At 38.4% G+C, this 27,299-nt stretch overlaps 1 protein-coding gene across 10 annotated transcripts in view; it reads right to left on the bottom strand.

Annotated features, from left to right (window-relative positions):
- PDE1C (phosphodiesterase 1C) overlaps positions 1-27,299 on the bottom strand; it is a 462,113-nt gene that overhangs the window by 88,278 nt on the left and 346,536 nt on the right. For all 10 annotated transcript variants that reach the window (XM_037027419.2, XM_037027424.2, XM_073238636.1 and 7 more), the window contains 7 exons: positions 20,327-20,440; positions 18,994-19,176; positions 17,957-18,023; positions 13,919-14,035; positions 12,574-12,714; positions 4,113-4,213; positions 1,161-1,289 (listed from right to left, as the gene is read on the bottom strand). In XM_037027419.2, coding sequence (XP_036883314.2) covers positions 1,161-1,289; positions 4,113-4,213; positions 12,574-12,714; positions 13,919-14,035; positions 17,957-18,023; positions 18,994-19,176; positions 20,327-20,440 — 852 coding nt within the window. The remainder of the gene's footprint in view (positions 1-1,160; positions 1,290-4,112; positions 4,214-12,573; positions 12,715-13,918; positions 14,036-17,956; positions 18,024-18,993; positions 19,177-20,326; positions 20,441-27,299) is intronic.

The raw sequence follows: 27,299 nt of genomic DNA, 5'->3' as shown, positions 1-27,299 counted from the left end.
CACTTTATTAGATTGTCTTAATAACAGGAATATATGCTATGTAAAGACCTCATACAAATCCTTGCAAATCAGGATGTTTCTGAACATGCATGAATATGCATGAGGCTGTTCTCTACCATATGCAAATCTTCTTAGTACTTTTACCAACTTTAAATTGGAGAGAGGGTTCCTTTTCTCCAGAAGATATGCACTGACTAACTGAAAGGCTCTGCATTTTTCACGTGCTGGCTGAATCCAGATTTTTCCAAAAAAAAATTCAAGCCAAATATTCCTTTACATTTTAATAAATGAGAGCTGCATTAGAAACGAACAGCCAACTAACTAAAACTCCATTTCTGATTTATTGTTCAGTATGACTTACTTCCCTGAATTCTTGCAAAATGGCTAGCACAGAGATACTCAAGAAATGGTTGATCACCTAATTGAAACATAAGTACTATTTTCATCACTGTGGATTCAGCATTTTGTAAGGATTTAAATGATTTTGTCTATAAACTTTGAAACACTTTGACCTACAATTACAGCTACAGTGATTTGCAGAAGTTGCTACATATGTCACAAAGTATGCTAATTATATCATTTATTATAATCCTAACCAAATCACAGGGTACACAGTATTATCTATTTTCTAGAAATTAAATTTTAAAAAGGTGTGAAGGGGCTAAGTCACTTCCTAAATGTCACACAGCTAGTAACTGTTTCCACATTCAAACTCTGGTGTGCCTGAACTCAAAGGCACACAGTGTCACTGAAGCAACAGAAATAGGTGCCCATAACTTTTCTTTTAAGTGTCAGAATAATCTCCTTTGCAAATTCTGGAAGATTTTTTTAAGAAGTTCAAATTACCTATAAGGTCAAAAACAAGTTGTTAAATGATACAACTCAGATTTAAGAGGCTAAGATAAGAGCAACATAAGTTTCTAAGGCAACAAACAGCAAATATTTCCAAAGTGCCTGCAACATATTTGAATATTTGTGTCAAGAAAAGAGAGAGAGAGAGAGAAATAAAAGGAGAGGGAGGGCGGAATGGGGATGGAGAGAGACAGACAGATAGCAATAAACATTTCAGATAGGGCATTATTTCTCCAAAAGCAGTGTAATTTGGCTCTCCTCTCAGTTTCTTTCCTAGTCTCCAAACCTCTCTCTTGTCTCATCCTTACCTCCAGTCATCCTTTGAGAGGTTGATCAAAATATTCATTTCCTCATCCTCTTGCAGAAGGCGATAAGTTGCACTTAAATGATGATTTTCCAAAACAGACCTATCATTGTACAGAATAGCTGGGTCAGACCTGAAGAGAAAGCCAAGCAAAATAATTTGGGATGTTAAACAGTGGAGGTTTTTCAGGTAACTCTCTTAAGCGAGAGTGCACCTTCTCTTTTTCCTATGGTTAGCCATTATCTTTGACCCCATGTCATTTATATCAACCAATAAGCTAAAACCAACACTAGAAATTATCAGTAGTTGTATGTATGGTATTTTAATACATGGTGTATGATATGTGGGTGTGAAATATGTGAATTCCAACCTGAGAACTCTGAAAACTATTTTATAACCAGATCCCAATTGGCAAAACTTTTTTTTTTTAATGTGGGTCAAATAAAAACTTCTTTACATTTTCCAGGATGACTTTAATATTTTATTTTAATTTTTTCAATGGGAGAATTCATTTACTTATTTTAGTTGTAATTCTCTGAACACATACCACCTGGCAGGTTCAGTTTGCAAGTTCCTCTGGTGGTGGCTCGATCTCAAAATTTTGCCATGTAGAAGCCATATGTGAACAAGTGCAAGTGAGCAATGTAAGGATTACCTGAAAATTGTTGGTCACTTTCTCAAAGACCAGTCCACCAAAACACAGACCTGTATACTATTTCAGTATCTTTAATTTAATGAAATTTAGATTATTATATTACAGCTCTTTTCTCACCAAGGAGGCTGAGTCCCAGGGATATAAAGGGACTTCACAGAGCCCTACAGTGGCTAAATTTGGATTGGGATGAAGTTGAGGTGTTCTGACAGTTGGACCACTGCTCCCCAAGATTGTCACTGGCCAAACTTGGAGACCTATCAATCATACCTTTAAAGTACTGACCTTAATATACCATCAAAGGACAAAGAACCTGGTCACAGACTTAGTTTTCTGAATTGGGATCACACAAGCTGAGATGCTTTGGATCAAGTTCTGTTATAGAAGGTCAATGCTTTCATTTCACTCTGAACCAAGCATAACTGACCCACTGAAATTTTCCCACTCCTATGGGGGTAACACAAAACATGCAAATCCTGAGGTGAAAGATCTAATCTTATATTTGTTAAGTAAGTAGAGCGCTAACTGCTGTATATTTTGTGATATTAAGTTATTTTCCAACTCCTGTAATTAAGCCATTTCCCCCCGGGATTGTGACTGGTTTTGATGCTGGTCTCCAGCCAAGATCCATGTACGATTTTTCCACCCACCTCCCTCCCTTCAGCAGGTGCTATTCACTGCAGTCTCTGTCCTCAAAGCAAAGGTTCCACTTGCAGATGCCCACTAAACAGAGCTGCTCTGTGAAATTCCCTTTATCTAAAGACCTTGCAACAGAATTATGAAACGCTGCTTCCCAGCAGCTGAGACTGTCCGGTGAGGAGGCAGGAGGTAGAAAATGAAGCAAGTGGCTGAAGTCCTTTTGTCCTCTGCCATTCTATTGAAATCCCCCTTCTGAAACAGAGATCCAGCAATACTGTCTTCTTTGTGCACCCCATAGTTAGGTGTTGGGTTCATTAAATACATGTAGATTGTTTTAGTGAACACAACCCTATATGGAGTGTACACCTGCTTTTTTAAGTGAAATCAGCAAGTATTTATTTGGTGTTAGATTCTCACCCCTTGCTGTATCTTCTCTATCTTTGTCTTGCCATGTCTCCCTAAAGTCTAATTTCTTTTAATTCCTACCTCAAGGCCAAGTTAGCCCTACTGTCAGGGTCACTGCAGTTCCATATCATTGTCTTAAGAGAAGGTAAGTTCTCAGGCTGGGGGAGGGAAGATCAGGTTTCATCTAAATGGAAATGACAACTGGCCAGTCCTGCTTGCCTGGAATTCTGTGCTGAGAGGAATCCTAAGGATAAATATGTAGCTTGGTAAAAAAAATAAACCAAAATTCATTAGAGATATCTTGTTACAGGCCAGAGGTTCAGAGGTGGGCACTCAGATCCATGTTTAATAGACCCTGCAGAGGTTTGCAGGTACCGGTTCATCACAGAGGCCACAGAGGTTGCCCATGATGAAGGTGGCCCACAAGACAACCTCGCTCCCCACACCGAGCCAGGGAACCATAAACGCACTGAACAGAACAGAGATGAAATCAGGGAGGATGAGAAGAGCACCACCATGACCCCAGAGATTAGAGGGTAAGAAAGCTCTGTTATTGTTCTTGTCAACAGAAATACTCCAAGTGTTATCCATCCTCACTGATTTAGTCTACATGGAATCTGCTCCTTTATGTAAACTGTTCCGCCACCTATTAGAAACAGGTGGAGCATTTCTGTTTTGTTTGTTTGTTTGTTTTATTTTTTTAGATTCCACATAGATGTGAAATCACATACTGGTGGTTGCCAGAGAGGAGGGAGGATAGGCAAACAGGTGAAGGGGATAGAGAGGTACAGACTTCCAATTATAAAATAAATAAGTCACAGGGACAAAAAGTACAGCATAGGGAATATAGTCAATAATACTGTAATAACTTTGTATGGTGATGGTAACTACATTTATCATGGTGAGCATTTTGTAATGTATAGAATTGTCAAATCACCGTGTTGTATACCTGAAACCAATTAACACTGTGTATCAGCTATACTTCAATAAAAGAGAGTATGCAGAGTACTTACATAAATGAACAGCATTAGAACAGAGAAGAAAGGGATATCCATATTCAATATGAATAAAATGGGAGAATTAGGAGCAGATAACTTCGTAAACTCTTAAGTCTTGATCTAAGCTGATTGCTTCTTGATGGTTCATTTTTTTTCAGAAATGCAAATCAGAGCAGGCATGAGAAAGGGGACGAACACCTGACTTCTAGAACTCTGATCCAGCCCCCCTTTGCCTTTTCTCTAAACATCTCCACATCCTCACCGGGTCTGAATGTGGAAGTTGTTGGTGGTTCCGGTGTGCTCATAGTCATGGATGGCAGCTGAGAAGATTATAGCAAAGATCTCCAGCTCCGTCAGCCAGTTCTGAAAGGGAGATTACAGAGCAATCAGATAATCTGTCTTTTTCTCAGACAAAGTCTTCAGCTTGCTGACAACACACCCACATTGCTGCCTTTCCACCCTGCAGCTGGCAAGCTATCACCAAGCACATGTTTTCTAACAGACAGAAATGCCTTTTTTTCCTGTAAGGACACTGGAGGAGGCGTGATTTGAAAGAGCATGCCCAGTAAGGTTGAAAAAGCTAACTAGTCATTTTATTTTTTTCACAGAAGCAAAGAACAATAAACATGAAAACTTTAAAAGCCCTCATTCATCCTTTTTTATTTTTTTTTGATTCAGTACAGTACCAAGAACTAAGAGTAACAGAAAAGCTCATGTCTATCCACTGGAAGATGGGTAGGTAGGCAGATGAAAACATAACACTGAGCCTTTCACCTTATGCATGCTGATATTTTAAGAGCCCTGTACCATCCATCCATACAACCAAAATCAGTGGTACTTCAATGGTTCTCAAAGTGTGTTCCCTGGTTCAGCAGAGGTAGCATCAACTGGAAGTTTGAGAGAAATGCAAATCCCACTCCAACCCATTGAACCAGAGACTGCATTGTACCAACAATATATGTTTTACCAAGCTATCCAGGTAATTCTGAGGCACACTCGTGTTGGAGAACCACTGCTATATGGGAAGCTGCCTTACCTGACTTCCATTTCAATAGCCCTGTGGATTCACTGATGCTTCCCACCACCCATAAACCACACTGCCCAGTGCCCACATGACAGCACATCCCTGACAGGCAGCCCACCCTCTGCTCACTGTTGTTACTAGCTGAGTTGATACAAGTTTCAGTGTGGTTCATTCCAAACCCTGTTGTGACAAGTTGTGCTTGTTATTATAATTATGTAATTAAATATGACATAAACCAATAACATATGAGCACAAAAGTGGAGTTGTTATATCTAAAGAACGTAAGTTCGATGCTTTAGACAGTCACTAAAAGTAATGCTGTGAAAACAGGTGTGATGACTGTGAAACAACAGTAAACAATTACAAAATTTTAGAGGGATTCTCCACTCAGCATGCTTCATGAGTTTCTTTAATCTCCATTTCCCTTTGAAGAAATGAAACTAGAAATCTTATACAGAGGCCAGGTTAATGTGAGACAAATATGAGTACCCTAAATGGAAGAATTCAGAAAAGAGCCAGGGGTCTGAAAGATCAGTGAAGAAACATATTCATCTGATTTAAGTTAATACAAAATGATTAAAAATGAACAAATTTTCATAATTCCCACTTTGACTATTTTTTTTCAGTTAACTAATGTTAATCTTCATCTAAGACATTTCCTGAGAATTATTGCCTTCTTTGAGGATAGCTAAGGAGAAAATAAATAAACTATATACAACCCATGAAAAAAAAATTTCATAGTAAGAAAACAATGAGTATAGAGATAACTAAGGGGAAAAAATAACTATCCTCCCGAAAATTATTTCTAGCAGAATCCAGCATGAGATGTCAGGAAACTTTCTGGCATCTTTGATAATATAAATATAAACTGTATTTACTAGAAACAGAAAGATGCAAAGAGAAAACAGATACAAAATCAACAAAATGAAGCTGAAAATTAAGACAAATAAAAACTTCAAGAAAACCGGAGCTGCAAAATCTAACTTGAAAGCAGCAGTGGGCTTCCTGAACAGGGCTGCACACAGGGGCTCACTTTGTGTCGGGCACTATTCTAGGTGCTTTACATAAAGATGCAATGCAGTACCCACAACTCCATAATGGTAGATACTGGGTGTCCCATGTGATCGAAAAGGAAACTAGTTAGCCAAGGTTCAATAATTTACCCAATGTTACACACACAGCTAGTCATGTCACAAGCCACACACCAGAGTCCCAACTCAGAATCTCCAAGTCCTATTTCCTTTGGGTCGTTGTTCCTTTGTTTACTCAATTTTTCATAAAATTACATATTATATTACATATAGTCTTGATATTTTCCTTACGTATGTTGTTTTCATTTTGGTGATGTCTGTCTTTTCTCCCCCCAAAACTCTGCCCCCATTCATCTGTCCTGACTCCCTCTACCCATTCCCCACCATATACCTCTTTCTCTGAGTTCACCCAAAGTTAATCTGACATTTTAAAAGAAGATTAGGAATGGGAGACAGTGTACCATCTAGACAAATGTGAATTACAAAGCATCAGCCCAGCCAGCAGAAGGTGTCGCAGTAACTACATAATCAGTTTTCGTGTTACAAATGCCACTATAACATCCCCCCTTACCCTATCTACTAACAGGATAATACTAAGAAGACCATATGTTTTAATGAAGCAAAACCAACAAATGATTAAGCAAGCATACAACAAAAAATAAAACCATACAGCCTGTAAAACTCATTTTAACACCTTGGCTTATCAACAAATTCTGTGGATGTTTAGAATCAGTTTTGCTATTTGGGGATAAGAAGAAAGAAGAGATGGTATCTGGCGAAAGAAAAAGAAAGGATGAGAAACAGCTTCACAGAGGAGGGACATTTAGGATGGGCCTTGAAGACTGGACACAGCAAGAAATGGAAGTGGGGATTTTCAGAAGAATGAACAAATTATCAAGTCCCAGCAGCGAAAGCTGTTTCATCACAAGGGAGGAAATGATTCCCTTTACTGGAATTAGGGCTGATTAGGGTCCTGTGACGTCAGGCATTAAAAACCAGGTGTGGAACACAAACTGGATTCAATAGGCAATGAAGCTTGTGTGCAAGAGAGAAATATGGTTACGTGCATCTGAGAGGGAGAAATAAGAGCAGTACTTTTGGATTTGAAGTCCTTATAGGCCATAGAGATGGTATGGAGGTAGAATCTACATGACTTAGCAAATCAGTGAATGCAGGGCGGGGTTGGTGGCAAGAAGAAGTTGCAGTCAAGGAGAAAGATGAATTAAACATGACCCCAGCTTTCCTAGCCTGAGTGGCAAAAAAACAAAAATGAAAAAAACAGTAGGTGGCATCGTTAATAGAAACAGAGAAGGTGGGAAAGCTATTTTGAGGAATTGGGTTTCATATTTTAATATGGTTCAGATTTCCTTGCCTTTTCTGAGTTAATTACTGTGAACCAAGAAGGTTTTATGACCCATAAGAAGACAGACATGTAAGTCCCATGTGAATTTTATTCCAGATTTATCAAACTGTGACAAGGTACAAGCCACAGATCCTATCAATATTTCCCTGTGCACAAAATAAAAATGTCACAATTAATTTAATGACAGGGATGCCTTGACAACTGGTAATGGTAGACTTTGAATTTTGCTGTGTGTGACTCAGAAGAGCAAGCCATGTGTGTGTGTGTGTGTGTGTGTGTGTGTGTGTGTGTGTGTGTGTGTACAGAGGAGGAGCTGGGAAACCAGAAGGAAAAGGACCTGGGCAAAACCATGTAGGGCTGCATGAGCAAGCCGTGGCTTTCGTGCATGAATGGGTTTCCTTAGCAATCTGTTTCCACCCCGTATTACTTTTCCATTGCTGCCTGAACAAATTACCACAAACTTAAGGCTTAAAGAACACCTCTCATCAACTGGCATACAGTTCCATAGGTCAGAAGTCAGCACAGTGTGGGGATTAACTGGTGAGGCCCTCACGAGGCTGAAATCAAGGTGTGGGCGAGGCCGCACTCCTTTCTGGGAGCTCTGTGGAAAAATCTGCTTCCAGGCGCATTCGCGTCATTGGCAGAATTCACTTCCTTCTCATGCTTCCCCATGGCTCCCTCCTTTTTGAGCTAGCCATGGCTGGCCAAGCCCTTCTCACACTTCTTCTCCCATACCTTTTGACTTTTGAGGGCTAAGGTGATTGCACTGGGTCCACCTGGAGAATCCAGAATCATCTTCCTAGTTTAAGGTCCTCTGATTAGCAACCTTCCTTGTGTCTGCAAAGACCCTTTTGCCCTCTACTGTAACTATTAACAAGTGTGACAGCAGAGGGCAAAGGTCAGGGAGGCCAAAATTGTGCTGACCACAAACCTTAGTAAAATTACTTAGCATTCTTTAGCCAAGATGCCATTACTCCCTTCTAAAAACATAAGCCAAAAGAAAATTAATGGCACCTTGTGCTACAAAAGCAGTAAAGGGGATCCAGGGATAGCTTTGGAGATTGGAATCTTTTGACCGAAATCAAAAGCAGACTGAAACTCAGAGTTCAATTCCCATCTAATCAACCAACAACCCTTCAGTCTAATTCTATTCAAGGATTTCCTCTTAGAAATGAGCATAATGATTCTGAAAGGATTCAAGCATCTTTTAGGCCTCCAAGTTAGGCAATAATGAGCAATATAAACAGATCACAGTGAGTAATACTGTTGATGTTGAATTCGGACATCACTTTATCAATGGGATGTTTTGATTCCCTATGTGTCTAACAGTTTATAAACCTGAAATGATTTAAAGCATTTTGCCCCTTCTGGTTTGTAATGAAAGGTTAAAGTAACAATATGTTCTCCGTTCATCTGAACGCTTCCTGCTGTTTTTGTAAGCTTGCACTGAAGTAAGTTTGTTTTGAGCTGTATTTTCAAGAGAGAGTGGGCAGGAAGTAGTTTCTATATTTAAGAATTATTCTGAATATGGCCTGAATTGAAAATGAAAATTCAATGGCAAAGGAGCTCATTTAAGAATAGTATGCAGTACATCTGATCACTGGCTGCTATGATACAACATTTACGTTAATGATAACTTGCATTAGCATAAATCCTTGGGAGTTTTTCTGGAGGGTTAAAAAAGCTGTGTATGATTCATCTTTACATCTCCACAGCACACTGTTTTAATTTTAATATACTCAAATTGATCAATATTTTATTATTTGACTTTTGTGTTTTGAGGATTATTCAGAAACGAATCTCCCTTCACAAGGCTATAAACATTTATTTTTATACAAACATCTTTAATTTATTTGTCCAAACTTTGGTGAATGAGTTGAAGTAAGACAAAAACATTCTGATTGTTTCCAAATGAACAACTATCCCCCAAACATTTTTTGAACTAAGTAATTTTCCCTGTAATGTCGTTGTTTATAGATGTGACTTCACCTCACCTGCAATTCTGTCTTCCTTCTATTCTAGTCAGTGTCCCAACCTCACCAAGCCCCCAAGGCTACTTATGTCTGCCAGGTTGCCAAAGACAGTGCTCACTTCCCCATCCTCACCTTACTTGACCTTTTGGTATGGCCCAGCAATTCAGCACTTTCTTTCCTGGGCTTCCATGACCCTTGGTCATGTCAGAAGGTCTCCTGGTTTTTGTCAGAAGGTCACTGGCCACTCCTTTTTCGTTACTATTGTTGGCACTCTACCATCGTTTTAAACTTTGGCCTGCTCCAGGAGTCACTTCAGAAACCCTTCTACTTCTCTTTTCACATTCTCTTTTTAGATAGAGAACCTCATCTGGTTCCATGCCTTTACATAATATGTTATGCCTGGGATTGCCCAATGTACATGTCCATCTCTGACCTCTTTCCCAGAACTCTAGACTCCTTTCGTTTTCTTCTTGCTTGATGCCTCCACATTGATGTCTAATAGTGATCTTAAACTCAACATGTCTAAATCAAAACTCTTGATTTCCCTTCCCGCAAAGCCTGCCTTTCCACCAGGCTCTCTCATTAACCTGTTTATCAAACCAAAAATGTAGATGTACTCTTGATTCCTCTCTTTAATAATTCTAAATCGTATGTGCCACCTAATCCTCTTAATTCTGCTTCAGAAACAGGGTTTTTTTTGTCTCTGTATCCCAGCATGTCCTTCCTAGTCCCAACTACCATTATCTTTCCAGTAGACTTTGGCAATACCTCCTAATAGGCTGCCTCATAATCCTTCTCCACAATAATATTCTTCTCATCTTTACCAGATCACACCACTCCCATGTCTAACACCCTACAGCAGCCTCACACTGGACATAGAAATGGAACTCCTTACCCAGAAATGGAACTCCTACAAAACCAGACTTGGTCTGGCCCCTGCCATCTTCTCCAACCTTGTCCTACAGTACTGGCCCTCTCACATGCTGTTCCCACCATGCTTGCCTTGTTTCTACTCTGTGAATGCCACAAAGCTGCTGTCTCATTGAGGGATTTTGTACTAATCCTGTACTATCTCTGCTAGCATATTCTTCTTCAGTTCCCAGCATGTCTCAAGCCTAAAATAATGACTGTCTCAGATTAAATATTACCTCCAGAGAGAGGCCATTCCTAACTATCTAGAAAAACTCCCAGGTGTCCCTCCATGGGAGTCCCATTTTGATTCTCTACAGAACACAAGCGATATTATCTTGTTTATTTTTTCATTTGACTTCCATCTGTAACCTCCCACTAGAATGCAAGTTTGGTAAGAGCACCAATATATATTCATTCTGTAAGAAAGTACCCAGCACATAAGTTCTCAATAAATATTTGAGTTTAGTTTTTGAAACTCTAATCAATTCCATTGATTTTTGTCTATTTTTACATAAATACCACACTATTTTTATTACTATGGCTTCAGCAGATATTTTATTATCTAGTAGAGTAAAAACTACCCTATCACATACATTGTCTTTTTAAACACTGCTTTTTTATAAAGTGATAAAATATCCATTTTACATAAATTTTAGATTCAGTTTGTCAAGTTTCATGTTAAATCCTATTGGAATTTTAATTGGTATTGCTCGGAATTTATAGATTAGTTTGAGGAAAACTGACATGACATGTCATTACTAAGGCTCCACATTAAAAACATGGTGTATTTCTTTCTTACTTAAACATTAGCTTTTTGCCCTTATTTTTACAGTTTCCTTTTTATTAGTCTTAAAGTTCTTCATAGGTAACTTTAGATATTTTGTAAACATTTGGGAATGTATGTTTTTCTATTACATTTGGTAATTTCCAGTGTATGGGACAACTATCTTATCCAGATCTTATTGAGGTCTTTTATTTGATCTAATAATTTGTGGTTGGTTTCCTTGATTGTTTTAAAGATGATATTTGATTACTATCTTCATCTTTTTTAGATACTGTATTGCATGGGCTGAGATCTCCAGAAAAATGTTCAATAGCGATATTAGTGTGGGCATCTCTTGTTTGCTCCAGGCTTTCATGGAACCACCATTAACTATAACATTTGCTCTAAGTTTCTGGCAGAAACCATTCATTACCTTGAACAGGTTGCCTTTATAGTGTTTCTTTAATTTAAAAGACAGCTTTTTAAATAATATTTTTAGGAAATCAGCTTTACAATAAGGAAGAATTAAAGACTGATGAGAAGTTTTGAGGAAACCTGTAGTTTTCATAACAACAATTCCTAACTGTTGAGCTTCCTTTATGAGGCAGACGAGCAGGTCATGATTTTGGTATTTCATTCCTGCCTCAGTACTTCTACAGGACTTTTCACCATTTTAGAAATGAGGAAATCCTGATTCAGAGAGTCAAACGATTTATCATAAGTCACAAAATCTAATAAGCAATTAAGCAAGGATTTATATCCACCTATAGCTAGCTCCAAAGCCCACACTCCTCCCACTGTATTCCATTTTTAATTCAGTGAAATATTAGACCAAGTCTTTCAACATGCCCTAGAGGAAAAGATAACAAATTAGTAGGGTGTATGGACTAATTAATAACCATACCCAAACAACATCTATCTTGATGTCAATTCTGAAGAAGATTTCAAAGTAAAAAGTCATAGAGAGTTACCATAGAGACCTAGCTGTTTGTCATTAACAACAGTATCTTATAAAATTAATGGCTTACATCAAGGCAGAGGTGCACACAGATAACCAAGCTGAACAGATCAGTTAATACAATAGATTACAGAACAGAAATTCAAAAACATCTGAAGAGCTGAAATTTGGGGCCAAGACAGGCAAGAAAAATTTCAAATGTCTGGAGGTAAAGATTGACCTTTAGGTTCAAACAAAACAAATGCACACATAAGTAGTAAATAGGATGAGAATAACCTTAGTCCTTGTGAAAAAGATCTAGTGGTTTAAACCAAAAGCTAATTGTGCAACCTAGTTACTAAGTATACTCAGACTAATTTCAGTATGAATGGATATCACTGCGATTAGCCACAGCAAGAGGTTAATAGCACCACTCTCCATATCTGGAAATATATATTTACTTCTAGAAATCAGATTTAATTTGGTCATAACCTAATAAGAATATAAGTTACTACCAGATATTCATTTCATCGAGTCCAGGATGGAGAAAACATAAGAGGCAATAAAGAACCCAAAGACTTTCATGACTATTAAATAATTCTTGGGGAACAGGAAATCTATAAGACAAGGCACTTCTTATGGGCTCAGCCTCATCTGAATAGGAACAGCCTCCAATAAAACACCATCTGTCATGTAATTTGAGTTCCTATCTGCACTTACCGCCACTCCTGTCTTATAGAGGAGGTAATGCACAGTCTGTGTAACATCAGCGGCATGCATTAAATTGTGGTAAGGATTTTTATGCTTGCTGTATCCCACTTCCAGGGCTTCCACAAATGAGACAAGTGCAGAAATGGGGATCTGAAAGAGAGCAGTGAGGTTAATTAGCTGGTGATTTTGTAGCTTTAAGTGAGGAAGCAAAAGTCTTTCTAGCTGCCTCCTTCAGAAGACATAACATACCATATGAAGAAATTAGAACTTTTCAAAGTTAGCAAAAATCACTGAAGAAATTATTGGACAACTTGAAAATTGCCATGTTTACCATTTGTGGATTTATAAAAATTTATTGCCTTTTAGATGTCAGAGATTAATTCATTATCATTATCAAATATGAAGATCCAATGAACCTAGGTTCCTTGAGTTACTTGTAAGAGCTCTATGAGCCACCGAAATGGTAGGTAAAGGTACGTGCATGTGTACGGAAACTTTGATCTGAGCAGTGTCTTGAGCATCTAATTGGACTTTCAAGCAGGTTTCTGATGCAAAAAAAAATAAGGACACTACCGTAAAATATTTATGGCAATGTAAGAAATATACTACCAACTACACAGTCCTTAGGAAAGCAGTAAAGAACAACGCTGTCCAGAGAAATCAATATTATATAGAAAAAGACCTGCATTTTCCAGAGGTTCATCATGTGATAAGATAAGTCTGAGGGTCATGATATGATGGATATCAGCAGATGAATGCACAGGTTCCCTGGGGAACCCGCCCCACCTCCAGAGTCTTTGGTATTAGAAGGCTGAGGGGATTGAACACTAGAAACGATTCATGCTCTTTACTTAAAGTTGAAGAATTAATTTGAAGCAAGAATGGGACTTGCTTGTGAAATACCAATGATCTGTCACAGACCATGAGGGAGAGTACTTGTCTGAATTTGGACCAAGTGCTGGAAAAAGAGTTTGCAGAGAGAACAGATGCACGCTCTGTCTCCATTACAGTCTCCTTGCTGGCAGTGGTCGATAGTACATGAGATCAGGCTGGAATGAGGTCTGTGGGCAGAGCCTCAGGGGAGCTCTGCTAGTACAGGCTTTGGGTTGTACTTCTAGAATGACTGGTGTCAAAAGGTGTGGCTCCAGCTCTCCCTTGCCAGTGAGTCCCACCAGGCAAGGGATGAAGGAAAAGTTCCCACCAAAGAGGGGTGCAGGGCAAGGGCTGTCCAGATGATGTTTCCCACATTCCCCCGAGCAGTTTCCTGTCCATATGAAAAGGTTTCTCTTCGTCTTAGCCCAAAAGACATGCAAGGATGGATAAATGCATGCATTTTGTAAAATTAGGCACTAACCTTGAAACGGCTGATCAGATCATAGCGTGTGAGTAATTCATAGAAAATAAATTTCAGTGCATGATCCCCACTGGCTTCATTGAGGGAAAAGACATCAAAGGACCACTTATCCACATCCTGCAGGATAGGGTAGGGAGAAAGAATGTGTTAGTCCACAGCCACCCAAGCAGCTACCAAGCTTCCCACTTTAGAGTCAGCCTGCATCCCTCACCGGGGACTTCACAGTCCAAGATTCTAAAACCCTTTCCACTTTCAGACTTCTACCAACCTGGCAGATCTACATGGCATTTACTGACAAAATATTAAATAGTCTTATTACTAATAACAGCTATAATTTATTGAGCACCCACCATATGCTAGGCATTGTGATCCATAATAAATATACAATTTATCCTGAAAACAACTCTAAATGGTAAATATTATTAGTCACATTTTACACATGAGAAAACTGTGAAGTTACTTCATTTCCCCAGGACCCACTCTGTGTAAGCGCTAGGGACACAAGTTGGGCCAGGACACAAGTAAAAGTTGCACTGATGCTGAAGCTCCAGCTCTTTTCATTAAGCACTTCCACTAGCACCACTCAATTTCTAATTTTTAATTCATTTCATGACAACCTAGGTGCTTTCCTACTCTAAACTTCTCCCCAGTCCCTTGACACTATCTACTGACTTCTTACTAATCCAGCGTTGAAGATGTTAACCCACTTAAAAGTGCTCAGAAACATGCATGACATAGAACACAAAATAATGTGTCACTTCGGTCCAAAATGCTAACCTGAAACCAAGGAGAAAGCCTTCACAGGACAGAAAAATACTCCCACTCTGAAGACCTAGTTCTCAAATCTGTAAGTCACTTTACCAAGAAACTAAAACCAAGAGCAAAGCTGAACACACTCATCACACCCCATTCTTGAAGTTCAAAGCCTTATTTGTCTATGAATAGCTACTCCAAAATATATGTAAACATTCTCTGATGCGTCTTTGCTTTAAGCCAGCTACTTGTGGATACAGTAAGCAAAGGTTTAAAGCAATAAAGTAACAGTCATTTGGTTTCTCACTGTGTGAAGTCAGTACTTTAAGGAAGCGAACTGCCCTGAGTGTGGTAAGTACTCCTGGGAGACGACACTGAGGCCAGGCATGGTGTCAGGCGGTTCCCTGGGAGACAGTGACTGTCAGAAAATGCTGGCTTGGGGTGGCTCGCCCCTCAGCCCTTAGTGCATTGCTACACCATCTGTTCCCCCAACCCTATGTCTCTCCAAACCTCCCGGCCAACAACATCATGCCAGGGCTATCAAGGGGCTCTCTCATGGATGCCAAAGCACCAGAAAACTGAACTGTGTACAGGGAAAAGTCTAACTTTTACAACAGATTTTCCAGTTGAATTGTTTCAATTCATACCTAGTGGTAACCTCACTTCAGCCACCAATAATTTCTCCTTTATTATGATAACTAAAGAAATAGCTATACATGTTAAGCATTTTTTCTGTGCCAGGCCCAGTGCAAATGTTTATATACATGGCAAACCTTCACAATGCTAAAATAGGTGTTACTTTCCCCAATCATAGAGATGGCAATTTCAGAGAGATGAAATTAAGTGTCTAATGGCATGCAGTAGCAGAACCAGATAATAACACCAATGACCCTCCAGGGATATCACTGCTGACGGATGACATTGTAAACTCAATGAGTATCTGCTGTGACCCAGGCCTCATGCTCTCAATATCCCAGTAGGGCACAGGCCATCAACTGTGGGGCCCTAAGATTAACCCAAGATCTAAAGCTTCACCTTGGTTACTATAATCAGCATTAAAATGACATCCATTTTCTGACCATTAGTCCCAAGGAAAAGTCTACTGACAACTCAGTAGGTGAGAAAACACTTTGTCACATCTCACAATTTTTAATCCTATTTTCCAGAATGAATAAGAAAGAAAAAGGCTATCACAGTGGAGATAGAAATTATCAAAGTCGGAAGTCAAGATTATTCTCTCTCTCTCTTTTTTTAATGCCACGTCCTTACATTAATCACAAAGGATAATATGACGGTAGTATGGTGGTCATTTTACTGAATTACATTCCTCACTCTTTGGGGAAATTTTCTGTAGTAGAAGAAAACAATAGTGATTCCATATAAAATATAGGCAGTGAAGTGAAAATGACCTTTCTTCTAATAGACACTACAGTTTAAAAAAGGGAAAAAAAAGAATCTATCTATGTGATCTCTCCAAATCACCTCCAGTCCACTACAGATAAAACCAGAGTCTAGGGAGGCACTGAGATATTACATTGTCTTAAACTTCCACAGTAAAAAGGGGACAGGACCAAGAGAAATAGCAGCTTCAGTCTTATGCACCTATCAGCAATACTTGCAGTGAAGGGCAGCAATTCAAATTAGTACTTATTCTTTATCTGAATTATCTAGGTAACTTCCCCCTCAGAAAGACAACAGGTGTGCATTTAGGAATTACTTTTCCCTAAGCATAAAATAACAATTCACGCACATAGGTTGTTCCACATTTTCTTCAGTTATTCTGCATAGAAAAGATGCTCCAAATTATAAGTACTATTTTCATAAATGTTTAAGTATCTGTATAACCACCTGTATTTATGTTCACAATAAAAGAAGAAATTAAAGATAAAAGATGCTTTTAGTGTTCTTTAAGCCTTTTGCTGAAGGTTTCAGGTTCAATTATGAAAATCAATGTGTCTTCATAGCGGGTGTTATGAAACATCAGATCTCATGAAGTAATTTCACTGATTAAATGGGAAATGTTGCTGTAAATTGCACCAATAATGTTGGGCTGTAGAGTAGGGGGGTGAAGAGAGTGAGAGAGAACATGTGTCTTCTTGCTATCTCCTTCTTGAGCATCTTTCTTGATCTTACAATGACTTAAGAGGAAACAGAAAATGAAGAGCTGAAAATCTGAACATATAGGGTCACATAAATTCAGCTAGTGAATGTCTCCGAGACATGAGAAAGGGACTATGAGATATATAATACAAATGGCCCTAAAGCGCTCTTTCTTGACATTACATTGATCAAAAGCACTCCCACCCCCAATTCTATAAACAGGTAATTTATCTTCTAAAAGTATCATCAAGGAACCAAAAATTTTTCAGGTTTCAGAGAAAGACAACAATAACTTTAACAGCAATCAGAATGCTGACCCATTCTGAGCAGTGGACACATCTCCATGTATAGGTACAATGCAATATCAAGCAGCCCAGGGATCACAGGCTTCAGCACAGCCTCACCTTCACATCCAGAAGCCAAATCAAATTTGGCACAGCTGGGACACCCTTAGACCAGTGGATCTGAATCAACATACACTTAGAGGAATGCATCCACTTTGACGCTCTTAAAGAGTGTCTGTACAATGCCAGGAGCTTTCCTGATTGGGAGTAATTCTACAGTCTTAGCCCATTTAAACTCAAACATCCACATGACCTCCTGTGGAAATTATGGGCTCAGTGAGACTCTTGGGAAAACATGGAGGATACATAGGGAGGGCAAGGGATCTGAGGGCGTACATCCATGCAGTAAAATGTTATTGGAAGCTTACTATATGCCTGGAACTATGGTATTAAACCTTAGTTCTGTCTCTAAACATGTCCTTTTAAAATCTTGCTGAGTCTTAATTTCTCCATCTATAAAATGGACTTAGAAGTGGTAATCAGATAATGGTATAATTTGATCATCAAAGGTCCTCCTGAAGTTGAATGTTTATAACCAGAACAAATTGATCTCCTATGGCCAAAGTCACACTGAGTCCCTTAATGCCAGGTTACTGTACGGATCACTAAACTACACCAAGAGAACAGAAAATGAAACCCACATAGAGTTTGATTTTTAAAAAATAGCAAGACAAAGGATGAAAAGAGAGTGATACTGTTAGAACAGGTAGGTAAAAGATGATGAGAAAAAGTCAGGAATGATTGGAACTTCTTATTTTCTAATAACAAATTGAACTGTACATTTTATAGGGTATCATGTGCATGAGGGTACCAGGTACAAAGATCTTTTTCTTGGTATTACCTTTAGTGCTTCAATAACAGCTGGGGGGTAACTTAATCCGACCATGTTTGATGTCCGTCTATACATTCTGCCAAAGATAGAAAAGAGAAATGCAATATTATATCTTACAAAGAAGAATTAGCAGGCCACAGACTTATCCCACATATTGACAAAAATAATGAGAAGTCATGCTGTGTGTCCACCCGAGGAACCGAAAATTTCTTCTGAAACTTTTTTCACAGTCGCTCAAGTGGCCTAAGAGTTAAATTCAAAAGAAATTAAAGTAATCCCAAACACATGAACCATTGGAAACAAACAAAAATATTTATCTATGTGCCCCAAAGTGGAAATTGAATTATTAGAATGGTCACCTCTTCTACCAGAAGTGAATTATAATACCACATAGTATACAAAGTAGTGCTTTAACCTGAATGAAGAACTCCTATGGGCAACCCACTTCGAAGAGCTTGTTCTTCAGAACTGTCAAAAACGAGAAGATAAATGTCCCAGGAGAACTTTGAACTGACCGTGGCATTTCTAAAACCTGTAATTGTGCAACAGGATTGTAGGGTGAAGAACTGATTTCTGGAACCCATTTCTGGGGAAGGAGTGCAATTCAATTTCAGAGAACAAAATGGCTAACAAAATTGGAAAGTGTCATGGGAAACTCAAAACCCTTAAATGAACTGTCCTGCCTGGGTCAACAGCCTCAAGGCATCCCTGGCCAGTTCCAAATGCAGACATCAACACATGTCAAAGGATGATGGACTAGATAATATCCTTCTTTAAATATTAGAGACTGAACTCAAACTAAATCTTCCCTAGTTTAAAGTAAAAATAAACTATTCTGCTTAGCAAAGGCAAAAGTTTGTCCTGATGATACTACAGAGATTACAATAGATTGGTTTTTGCTATGTGCAAATCTTAGGACTACCTATTTCCCCCTAGAATTTTCAGTATTTATAAAGATACAAAGACTACATTAAAGCAAAGCTTCCAGACATTGGAAACTGATATTCCCTTTGCTGCTTTGGTGACCGAATGACAACTGTTTTTACCTCTCCACAAAGATCCCAGCCTGTACTGCATGGACAATGCTCTTGAACCGTGGCTTCTCCTCGCTCCTCCTGAGCATCATCCCCATCTGCCGCGTGAAGGTGGAGGCCAGCCAGTCTCGGACCTCAGAGGGCACCGCATCTGACTGAATGTCACTGAGTTCATCCTCTGTATCCAGGAGTCGCCTGAACACAAGAAACACAACCAGGACTCTGAGATTAAATCTGAAGTTGGAGGCCTTCATTCAAAACAGCCAGTCCTTCTCTTCACCCCACCTGTATACACAGGTGCAAAGAAACCAAATTAAACTGGCCACAAAAATACACCTTTTGGCTTGTGAGAGCGCACCGTGTGCAGTTCAGGATGGTCTTTTCCACTATTTATGTTTCAGGATGGCTTACTACCAGACTGGACAAAGGAAGTAAGGAGTCAGGGAAAGTCAGATATATTCTATCTCAGGCTCTGTAGGTCTCAAACCCACTGCCCTCAGGAGCACCCAAAATCTCTACCCCCAGAAGGTTTGTGGAATGTGAATGCACTCAAACCTTCCATCTAAAAATGCATTCACAAAGAGGTTTATTTCATAGAGGGAGGATGTGGCATTATTTCATTTTTTTAAATGGACATTTAAAGACTTTGCTACAGACAAAAATAAACTGTATTATAAACTTCAAAGCTGCTAAGAGACTAGATCTTAACTGTTCCCATCACAAAAAAATAATGATTATTATGTGATGTGATAAAAGTGTTAGCTAACACTCTGGTGGTAATCATATTGCAATATATAAATGTATCAAATCAACATAATGTACACCTTAAACCTATACAGTGTAATATATGAATTCTATCTCAATAAAAATAAATTTTAAAACATAAAAATACTTTGAAAAGTATTACTCAAATCACATCAACCCAGTCCTCTGAAATAATGAAGCCAAATAATGTCAACTGATATTCTCTTTAGTTTGATAAGCTACTACAGAAACTTAAATGTGTACATTCAAGCAAAACATCCAAAATAATACAGGTCCTTATTTGGGCAAGTGATTTAAGTGACCTGTCAGGTGTACTTAGTTAATTTTTTAAATTTGTTCATAAGTCAGACCATAAGTAGTAGAACAGAACATAAATAGTAATAAGCTAAAATAAAACTTAAAATTATATTTTATACTTATATTTTACATGTAGTAGTAAAAATAACCAGTAAAAACAGGTATAAGCTTCAAGACTAGTCATTAGAATGCAACTCCATACATGTAATAGGGATATTTCAGAAAAGCCACGCAACAAAAAATTGACCATCACTGATCTAATTTCTTGTTATTTTTAGCTTACCTGGTTTCATCAATGTATACAGATTCAAGCACTGTGGCTGCATATTCCAAATTCTTCTTAAGATCTACCACAGAAGCCTCCCCTCTCTCTAATTGTTTGACCAAAGACCGTAACCTAGGGGAAAAAATACATCATTCAATTAGAATAGAGGAAACAAAGAATGATCCTACAATCGTAGTGACATATTTTACAGACTCTGAATGTTTTTATTTATTCCAATATATCTGAAAGGAAAATACAAATCTAATGATGGAGCTGACCAGTATTTCTCAAAGGAGCAAGTTATAAAATGATGCAAACATTTTTGCCATCGTGAAGCAAGAGCAAAAATGTTTGCATCCACCAGACACTGACCATTCCCCAAGCACTTTCTTGCTACCTCTTATCTTTGTAGTATTTCCCTAAATTATCAATGATATTGCTTCTTCCCTGATCTTAACTGTTTTTTGTTCTAATTGGATGTAGTAAAGCATACCAGCAACATCATGGAACACCACTTGAGATGCTGCTGTGTTGAAGGTATTTTGTTCAGCAGTGACCACAGAGAATGGCAGCCTCGTGCCCACAGGTGTTGCACAGGTAAGGAGATTTAAATCCCCAAATAACCAAAGAAGGCTACATAAGCAGTACATGAAGACAACTATTTTACTGGACAGGAAGAATTCCTCTAGGAGCAGATAAATACCCTAGTAAGAAAAAAAAAAAGAGTATAGATTGATAGAATAAGGTACTGAGGTCAAGACCTTCTCCACTGCTGGCCAAGAGTTCCAGACAGTATATGAGAAATGATATGACATGCTCTCCTCTTATTTATAGCAACATTATCCCCACAGAGAAGGACTCAGTATATATGAAAGCAATAAAATGCCAACAGGTGATCAAAGTCCAGTAACTGGGAACATGTAAATACCACAGAGATTTGGAGATTGGACAACTCTTCAGGCTGCTTGACAGCCAGCAAAGAAAAGAGGAGAAACTTTGAGGACAACCAGGGGTTTGTGTTCTGCTTTGCCATGCATTAGCTATGCAATCCCAGCAACTGATTGCCTTCTCTGAATGTCAGCTATAAAATGGAGATCCAACCACCAAATTTCTTAGGTTGATAAAAAAATTAAATCAAACTAATATTGAAATAGTCAAATCAACCATGTGTTTTTTTCCAACTTTACTGAATATAATTGAAATAATGACATGTAAATTTAAGGTGCACAGCTTGATTTGATACAGGTTTATATTGCAAAGTGATTGCTGCAATAAGATTAGTTAACACATCCACCACCACATAAAATTTCCATCTTTTTCTATGGTAAAGAGATTTAAGAACTACTCTTTTAGCAACTTTCAAGTATATAGTACTTGAAACTAAAACCTGCTAACTATAATCACCATGCTGTACATTAGTCCTCCAGAACTTATTTATCTTATAACTGCAAGTTTGTACTTATTGATCAATATCTCCCCATTTCCCGGTTGTTGTTTTATAAAGGCAATTATCCTCGTTATTCAGTGACCTTGATGATCACAGGTAACCAGATGAGAAACACTGTAGCAGGACACTTAAGATTATTACCAAGTCTCCATTTCCCAAGGCTATTCCCACCTTTCTGACATCAAAATATCCTCAGACTTGGATTCATAAGAGAAAATAGGTCAACTTCTTGGCAAGGTGTAAACTAATGTTCTACAGATAAACATGAAAATGATCAGCAATAAAGAATGAGGAAAAACTCTGGGTCAGCCTTAAAAAAAGTGGGCAAGAGGATCAGCCATGCAAAAGAAATTTCCAGGAGTTTCAGTGACATAAAATACAGAGGAAATCAGACAGCAGCTAGTCGCCACCCGACTGCAAAGGAAATCAGCAGAGGCCTCTGTAGGCCTGAAGGTGAGGGTCGGCCCTGTGGCTCCCATTAGAAGCACTAGAAAGTCTTCTGGGTTTCAGAGGCAACACAGCCAGGGAGTTGGCATGAAAGGGTTTACCAGTCGCTCACACACAGTGGTTAGCAGCCTGCCAAAGAATGGGGAGATGGCATCAGCGAACCCTGGGAGCTGTTCCAAATAAGGAATGGAAGCTCTTTAGCAAAACACATTCCTGGCTAAGTCTGCCTCCAATTTTGACTCTCACCTCCAGGGGACCAACTACCCTCTAGGCTGCTTGGACTCTTAACTGGCAAAGTAAACTCAGGGCATATTTAAACTTTAAAAAAAAATTTTCCCTTCCTTTGGAGTTCAAAGGTTCTACATGAATCTTTAATAGGACCCATCTCAATTCTCAAAACTTAAGAGGAAAGGAGAAAATGTAAAAAAAATGATGAAAATATAAGACTAAATAAATATAAATAAAAAATAAAAGAAGATCCAGATGATTCTATAAACAGGGCTTCCATAAGGATAAATAAAAGCAGCTGTAATCAAATGTTTTCCTAGACTGAAGAAAAACTTTTATAAAGGAATTTAATAAATAATCAAATAAAAGTGATCAAAATAAAACTAGAAGAGATGAAAATACTCAACACATACAATTGTAATTTTTTATTTCAAAGAACAAAAGAAAAGAACTTGAGAAAATGAAACATGCTACTTACAAAGTAACAAAAATCCAAGATGTCCATAGACTTCTACCATACAAAATACTAGAAAAAATTTAGCAATACCAGTTTTTTCAGAATAATACAGTATAATTTAAGGTTTTTAGTGGAATTCTTATATATTATATATATGAAGCCAACAAATAAATTCTCAGGTATGGAAACATTCAAAATTGCATCATTAATCTGCTTTTCCAGAAAACAAAAACAGAAACAAAAGACTTTAGGGCATACTCTAGGACAGTGGTCTTTCACAGGTGGGTAGCAGTCTTCATGGGTCTCCAATTAAATGAATTGTGGATTCGTGACCTAGATTTAACTAAGCAACCTTTACAAAATAGACAAGTAGCTTAAAAAAATTAAAAAGAAGAGCCAGATGAAATATAATGCTCATTATACAAGAAAATGACTAGCCCTTCTCCTTTTCCTAAGACTAGCTCTTATTCCTGGTATAAATGCTTCCTTTTATGAATTAAAAACTAATTATAATCAGTCAAAAAACAATTTAAATTATTAAGAGCATTACTTGGAGTATCACTTTGTATCAACGGTTGTTAACAATTCCCACTCCTGGGAAAGCCTAATATTGGGGGACTCAGGTCAAAAACAATCTCATATCATCTTTTGATTAGGTGGCCAGAAACCCAGGCCAGGGCAAGAAGTAGCGCTTCCAGGGAAAGCATCACATGGAATCACTCCACAGTTCAGGTCAGTAGCACTGAAAATCATCTCTTCTGGGAAGTCCCAGGCTTTGTGTCACATGAAACAGAAAAATCAACAGTGTGGGGCTTCACCCTGATGCAGTCACCAGTAGTACCAGACAGATAGTGGGCATGGCCACATTTATGTACGTGTGCAGGTCTGACCCAACTGGAACCTGTAAACAGAAGCAAATCCCTAGCCCAGTGGCTTCAACAATCCCAGAGGAGAAATGACACAGAATAAAGTACTATGCAACCTCAGAACACCTGGCAGACAGGAAGGAACTCAGGACAAAACACATACTGTTTATGGAAAACAACCAGTCAATGTTCACCTCCCTTTTATTCAAGGGTGACTTAACAGAAAAAAAAATACCTACAACAAGATTTCAGCAATAAAGAAAGTGGAGAATACAGTGCTCAAAACATTAAGAAAGGGCTCACTTTTGAAAAGAAAACTTACTAGTAGAAATAGAAGAAAATTTTAGGGAGCATACACTTTGTGCTCAATAAAATTCAGGGAAACAGGTCTGTGTAATAAAGGTGAAAGCTGAAATCACCATGTAAGAAAAAGCAAACAGACTGAAAGAGAAGAAGGAATTAAAAAGAATCAAACATGACAATAGAAAGACAAGAACTTCAAAACAAAAGTAAATGGTAGGACACTAACAAATGGAAACTCATCCCATGCTCCTGGCTAGGAAGAATTAATATTGTCAAAATGGCCATCCTGCCCAAAGCAATCTACAGATTCAATGCAATCCCTATCAAATTACCAACAGCATTCTTCAATGAACTGGAACAAATAGGTCAAAAATTCATATGGAACCACCAAAGACCCTGAATAGCCAAAGCAATCCTGAGAAGGAAGAATAAAGTGTGGGGGATCTCGCTCCCCAACTTCAAGCTCTACTACAAAGCCACAGTAATCAAGACAATTTGGTACTGGCACAAGAACAGAGCCACAGACCAGTAGAACAGAATAGAGACTCCAGACATTAACCCAAACATATATGGCCAATTAATATACAATAAAGGAGCCATGGACATACAATGGGGAAATGACAGTCTCTTCAGAAGATGGTACTTGCAAAACTGGACAGCTACATATAAGAGAATGAAACTGGATCACTGTCTAACCCCATATACAAAAGTAAATTCGAAATGGATCAAAGACCTGAATGTAAGTCATGAAACCATAAAACTTTTAGAAAAAAACATAGGCAAAAATCTCATGGACATAAACATGAGTGACTTCTTCATGAACATCTCTCTCTGGGCAAGGGAAACAAAAGCAAAAATGAACAGGTGGGACTATATCAAGCTGAAAAGCTTCTGTACAGCAAAGGACACCATCAATAGAACAAAAAGGTATCCTACAGTATGGGAGAATATATTCATAAATAACAGATTTGATAAAGGGTTAACATCCAAAATATATAAAGAGCTCACACACCTCAACAAACAAAAAACAAATAATCCAATTAAAAAATGGGCAGAGGAGCTGAATAGACAGTTCTCTAAAGAAGAAATTCAGATGGCCAACAGACACATGAAAAGATGCTCCACATCGCTTGTCATCAGAGAAATGCAAATTAAAACCACAACGAGACATCACCTCACACCAGTAAGGATTGCCACCATCCAAAAGACAAACAACAACAAATGTTGGCGAGGTTGTAGAGAAAGGGGAACCCTCCTACACTGTTGGTGGGAATGTAAATTAGTTCAACCATTGTAGAAAACAGTATGGAGGTTCCTCAAAATGCTTAAAATAGAAATACCATTTGACCCAGGAATTCCACTTCTAGGAATTTACCCTAAGAATGCAGCAGCCCAGTTTGAAAAAGACAGATGCACCCCTATGTTTATTGCAGGACTATTTGTAATAGCCAAGAAATGGAAGCAACCTAAATGTCCATCAGTAGATGAATGGATAAAGAAGATGTGGTACATATACACAATGGAATATTATTCAGCCATAAGAAGAAAACAAATCCTACCATTTGCAACAACATGGATGGAGCTAGAGGGTATTATGCTCAGTGAAATAAGCCAGGTGGAGAAAGACAAGTACCAAATGATTTCACTCATATGTGGAGTATAAGAGCAAAGAAAAACTGAAGGAACAAAACAGCAGCAGAATCACAGTACCCACAGTTACCAAAGGGAAAGAGACTGGGAAGGATGGGTGGGAAGGGAGGGATAACGGCAGGAAAAAGAAAGGGGGTATTACAATTAGCATGTATAATGTAGAGGGGGTACGGGGTGGGCACAGAGAAGACAAGTAGTGATTTTACAGCATCTTACTATGCTAATAGACAGTGATTGTGAAAGGGTATGTGGGGGGGACTTGGTGAAGGGGGGAGCCTAGTAAACATAATGTTCTTCATGTAATTGTAGATTAATGATACCAAAATAAAAACAAAAAACAAAAGAAAGTAAATGGTGACCAACTTTCTATATACACAACTCCTATCCCGACTAACTAGCACCTGTCAGATGCAAGCTATGGCTGCCCCTGTCCGTATAGCTGCCAGCTTTCTGCTTTATGTGGCTGTCACACAAACCCTGGGCAATTTCAGAGGTCCCCATTGTAAAATACTGTTGAGCTCTAAGACAGCATTCAGGTGGCTGCTGCTCCATTAGACCCTCAGCCCACCCTCTCCTCCAGTCCTTTATGGGTCTTGAAACATCCTGCCCTTCCCTACATACCGTTTGGTGAAATTGCTGCTTCATGAGCAGAAGAGTTTCAAATTAGCTCTTTCACCACTGGTCACCAACTAGTCTCAAAAATTGAAAAATTTCCTTATGTTTCAGCAATAAGGAGACACCCTTTCCTATTTTCCCTCATATTACAGGTTTTCCCTAGACCTGAATCCATCTTAAAAGGGTTGTCTCAAAAGAACCAAGGTCTATACATATTATAATGGATTTTTGTTAACATAGGAGACCAGCGGAAGCAGGAAGGCTCAGATGCCTTCCTTTGTTTTCCTAGTAAAGTTTGTCCAGACGTTTTTCCCACGTGAATTCATTCTATCTAAAAGGCCAATGTTCCCAAGGACAGGGCCCATGGTCAGTTGTAGTCCATATATCTAGCTATTTAATTCTACCAAAAGGTTTTTTGGGTCTGGCATCTAAAAGAAAGGAGGTAGGGAGAAAGAAAGAGAGGGTAAAAGGAAATACATAACAGTAGTAATACAGTTTCTCTTCTGAGTGAATGTTCATAGTTTCCAACACTCCATCCATTTATGTCATTATGGCTGCCAGATAATAATTCCAATATAGAAGTGCAATACCATTTTAGGAATAGCTTATGCTTTTAAACTTTGGCATGATGCCTTTCTGTTAAGATCGTGTATAATTTCATTGTGGATGAGCTGCTGCATTTTTACATGAGTCTTTCATTTTTCCACATAAACTCTTGGCTTTCTGTATGCTTCTTTGCTACAGGGTGTATGATGGAATGCTACATCACTTCAGAGCTCTGTGCACTCAGATCCACAGCAAGTCCAGAATGCTGAGTCACCTTGAGGCATGCATAAAAATATTGAAAGAGAGAAACTAAGTAAGGAAAGGCCTAGAAACTGCATTTTGGTATTTGGAAGACTGTTAGAATAAAAGAAAGTATTGGTTTTTTTTTTTGACTGAAGGATAATTTCTAGAACCAATGGGGTTGACTTGATT

Source organism: Manis javanica, chromosome 6 (genome assembly GCF_040802235.1).
Source record: "Manis javanica isolate MJ-LG chromosome 6, MJ_LKY, whole genome shotgun sequence".
In the NCBI taxonomy this organism is placed as follows: domain Eukaryota; kingdom Metazoa; phylum Chordata; class Mammalia; order Pholidota; family Manidae; genus Manis; species Manis javanica.
The sequence above is the reverse complement of the archived record's forward strand: the minus strand, read 5'-3'. Positions and strand labels throughout refer to the sequence as shown.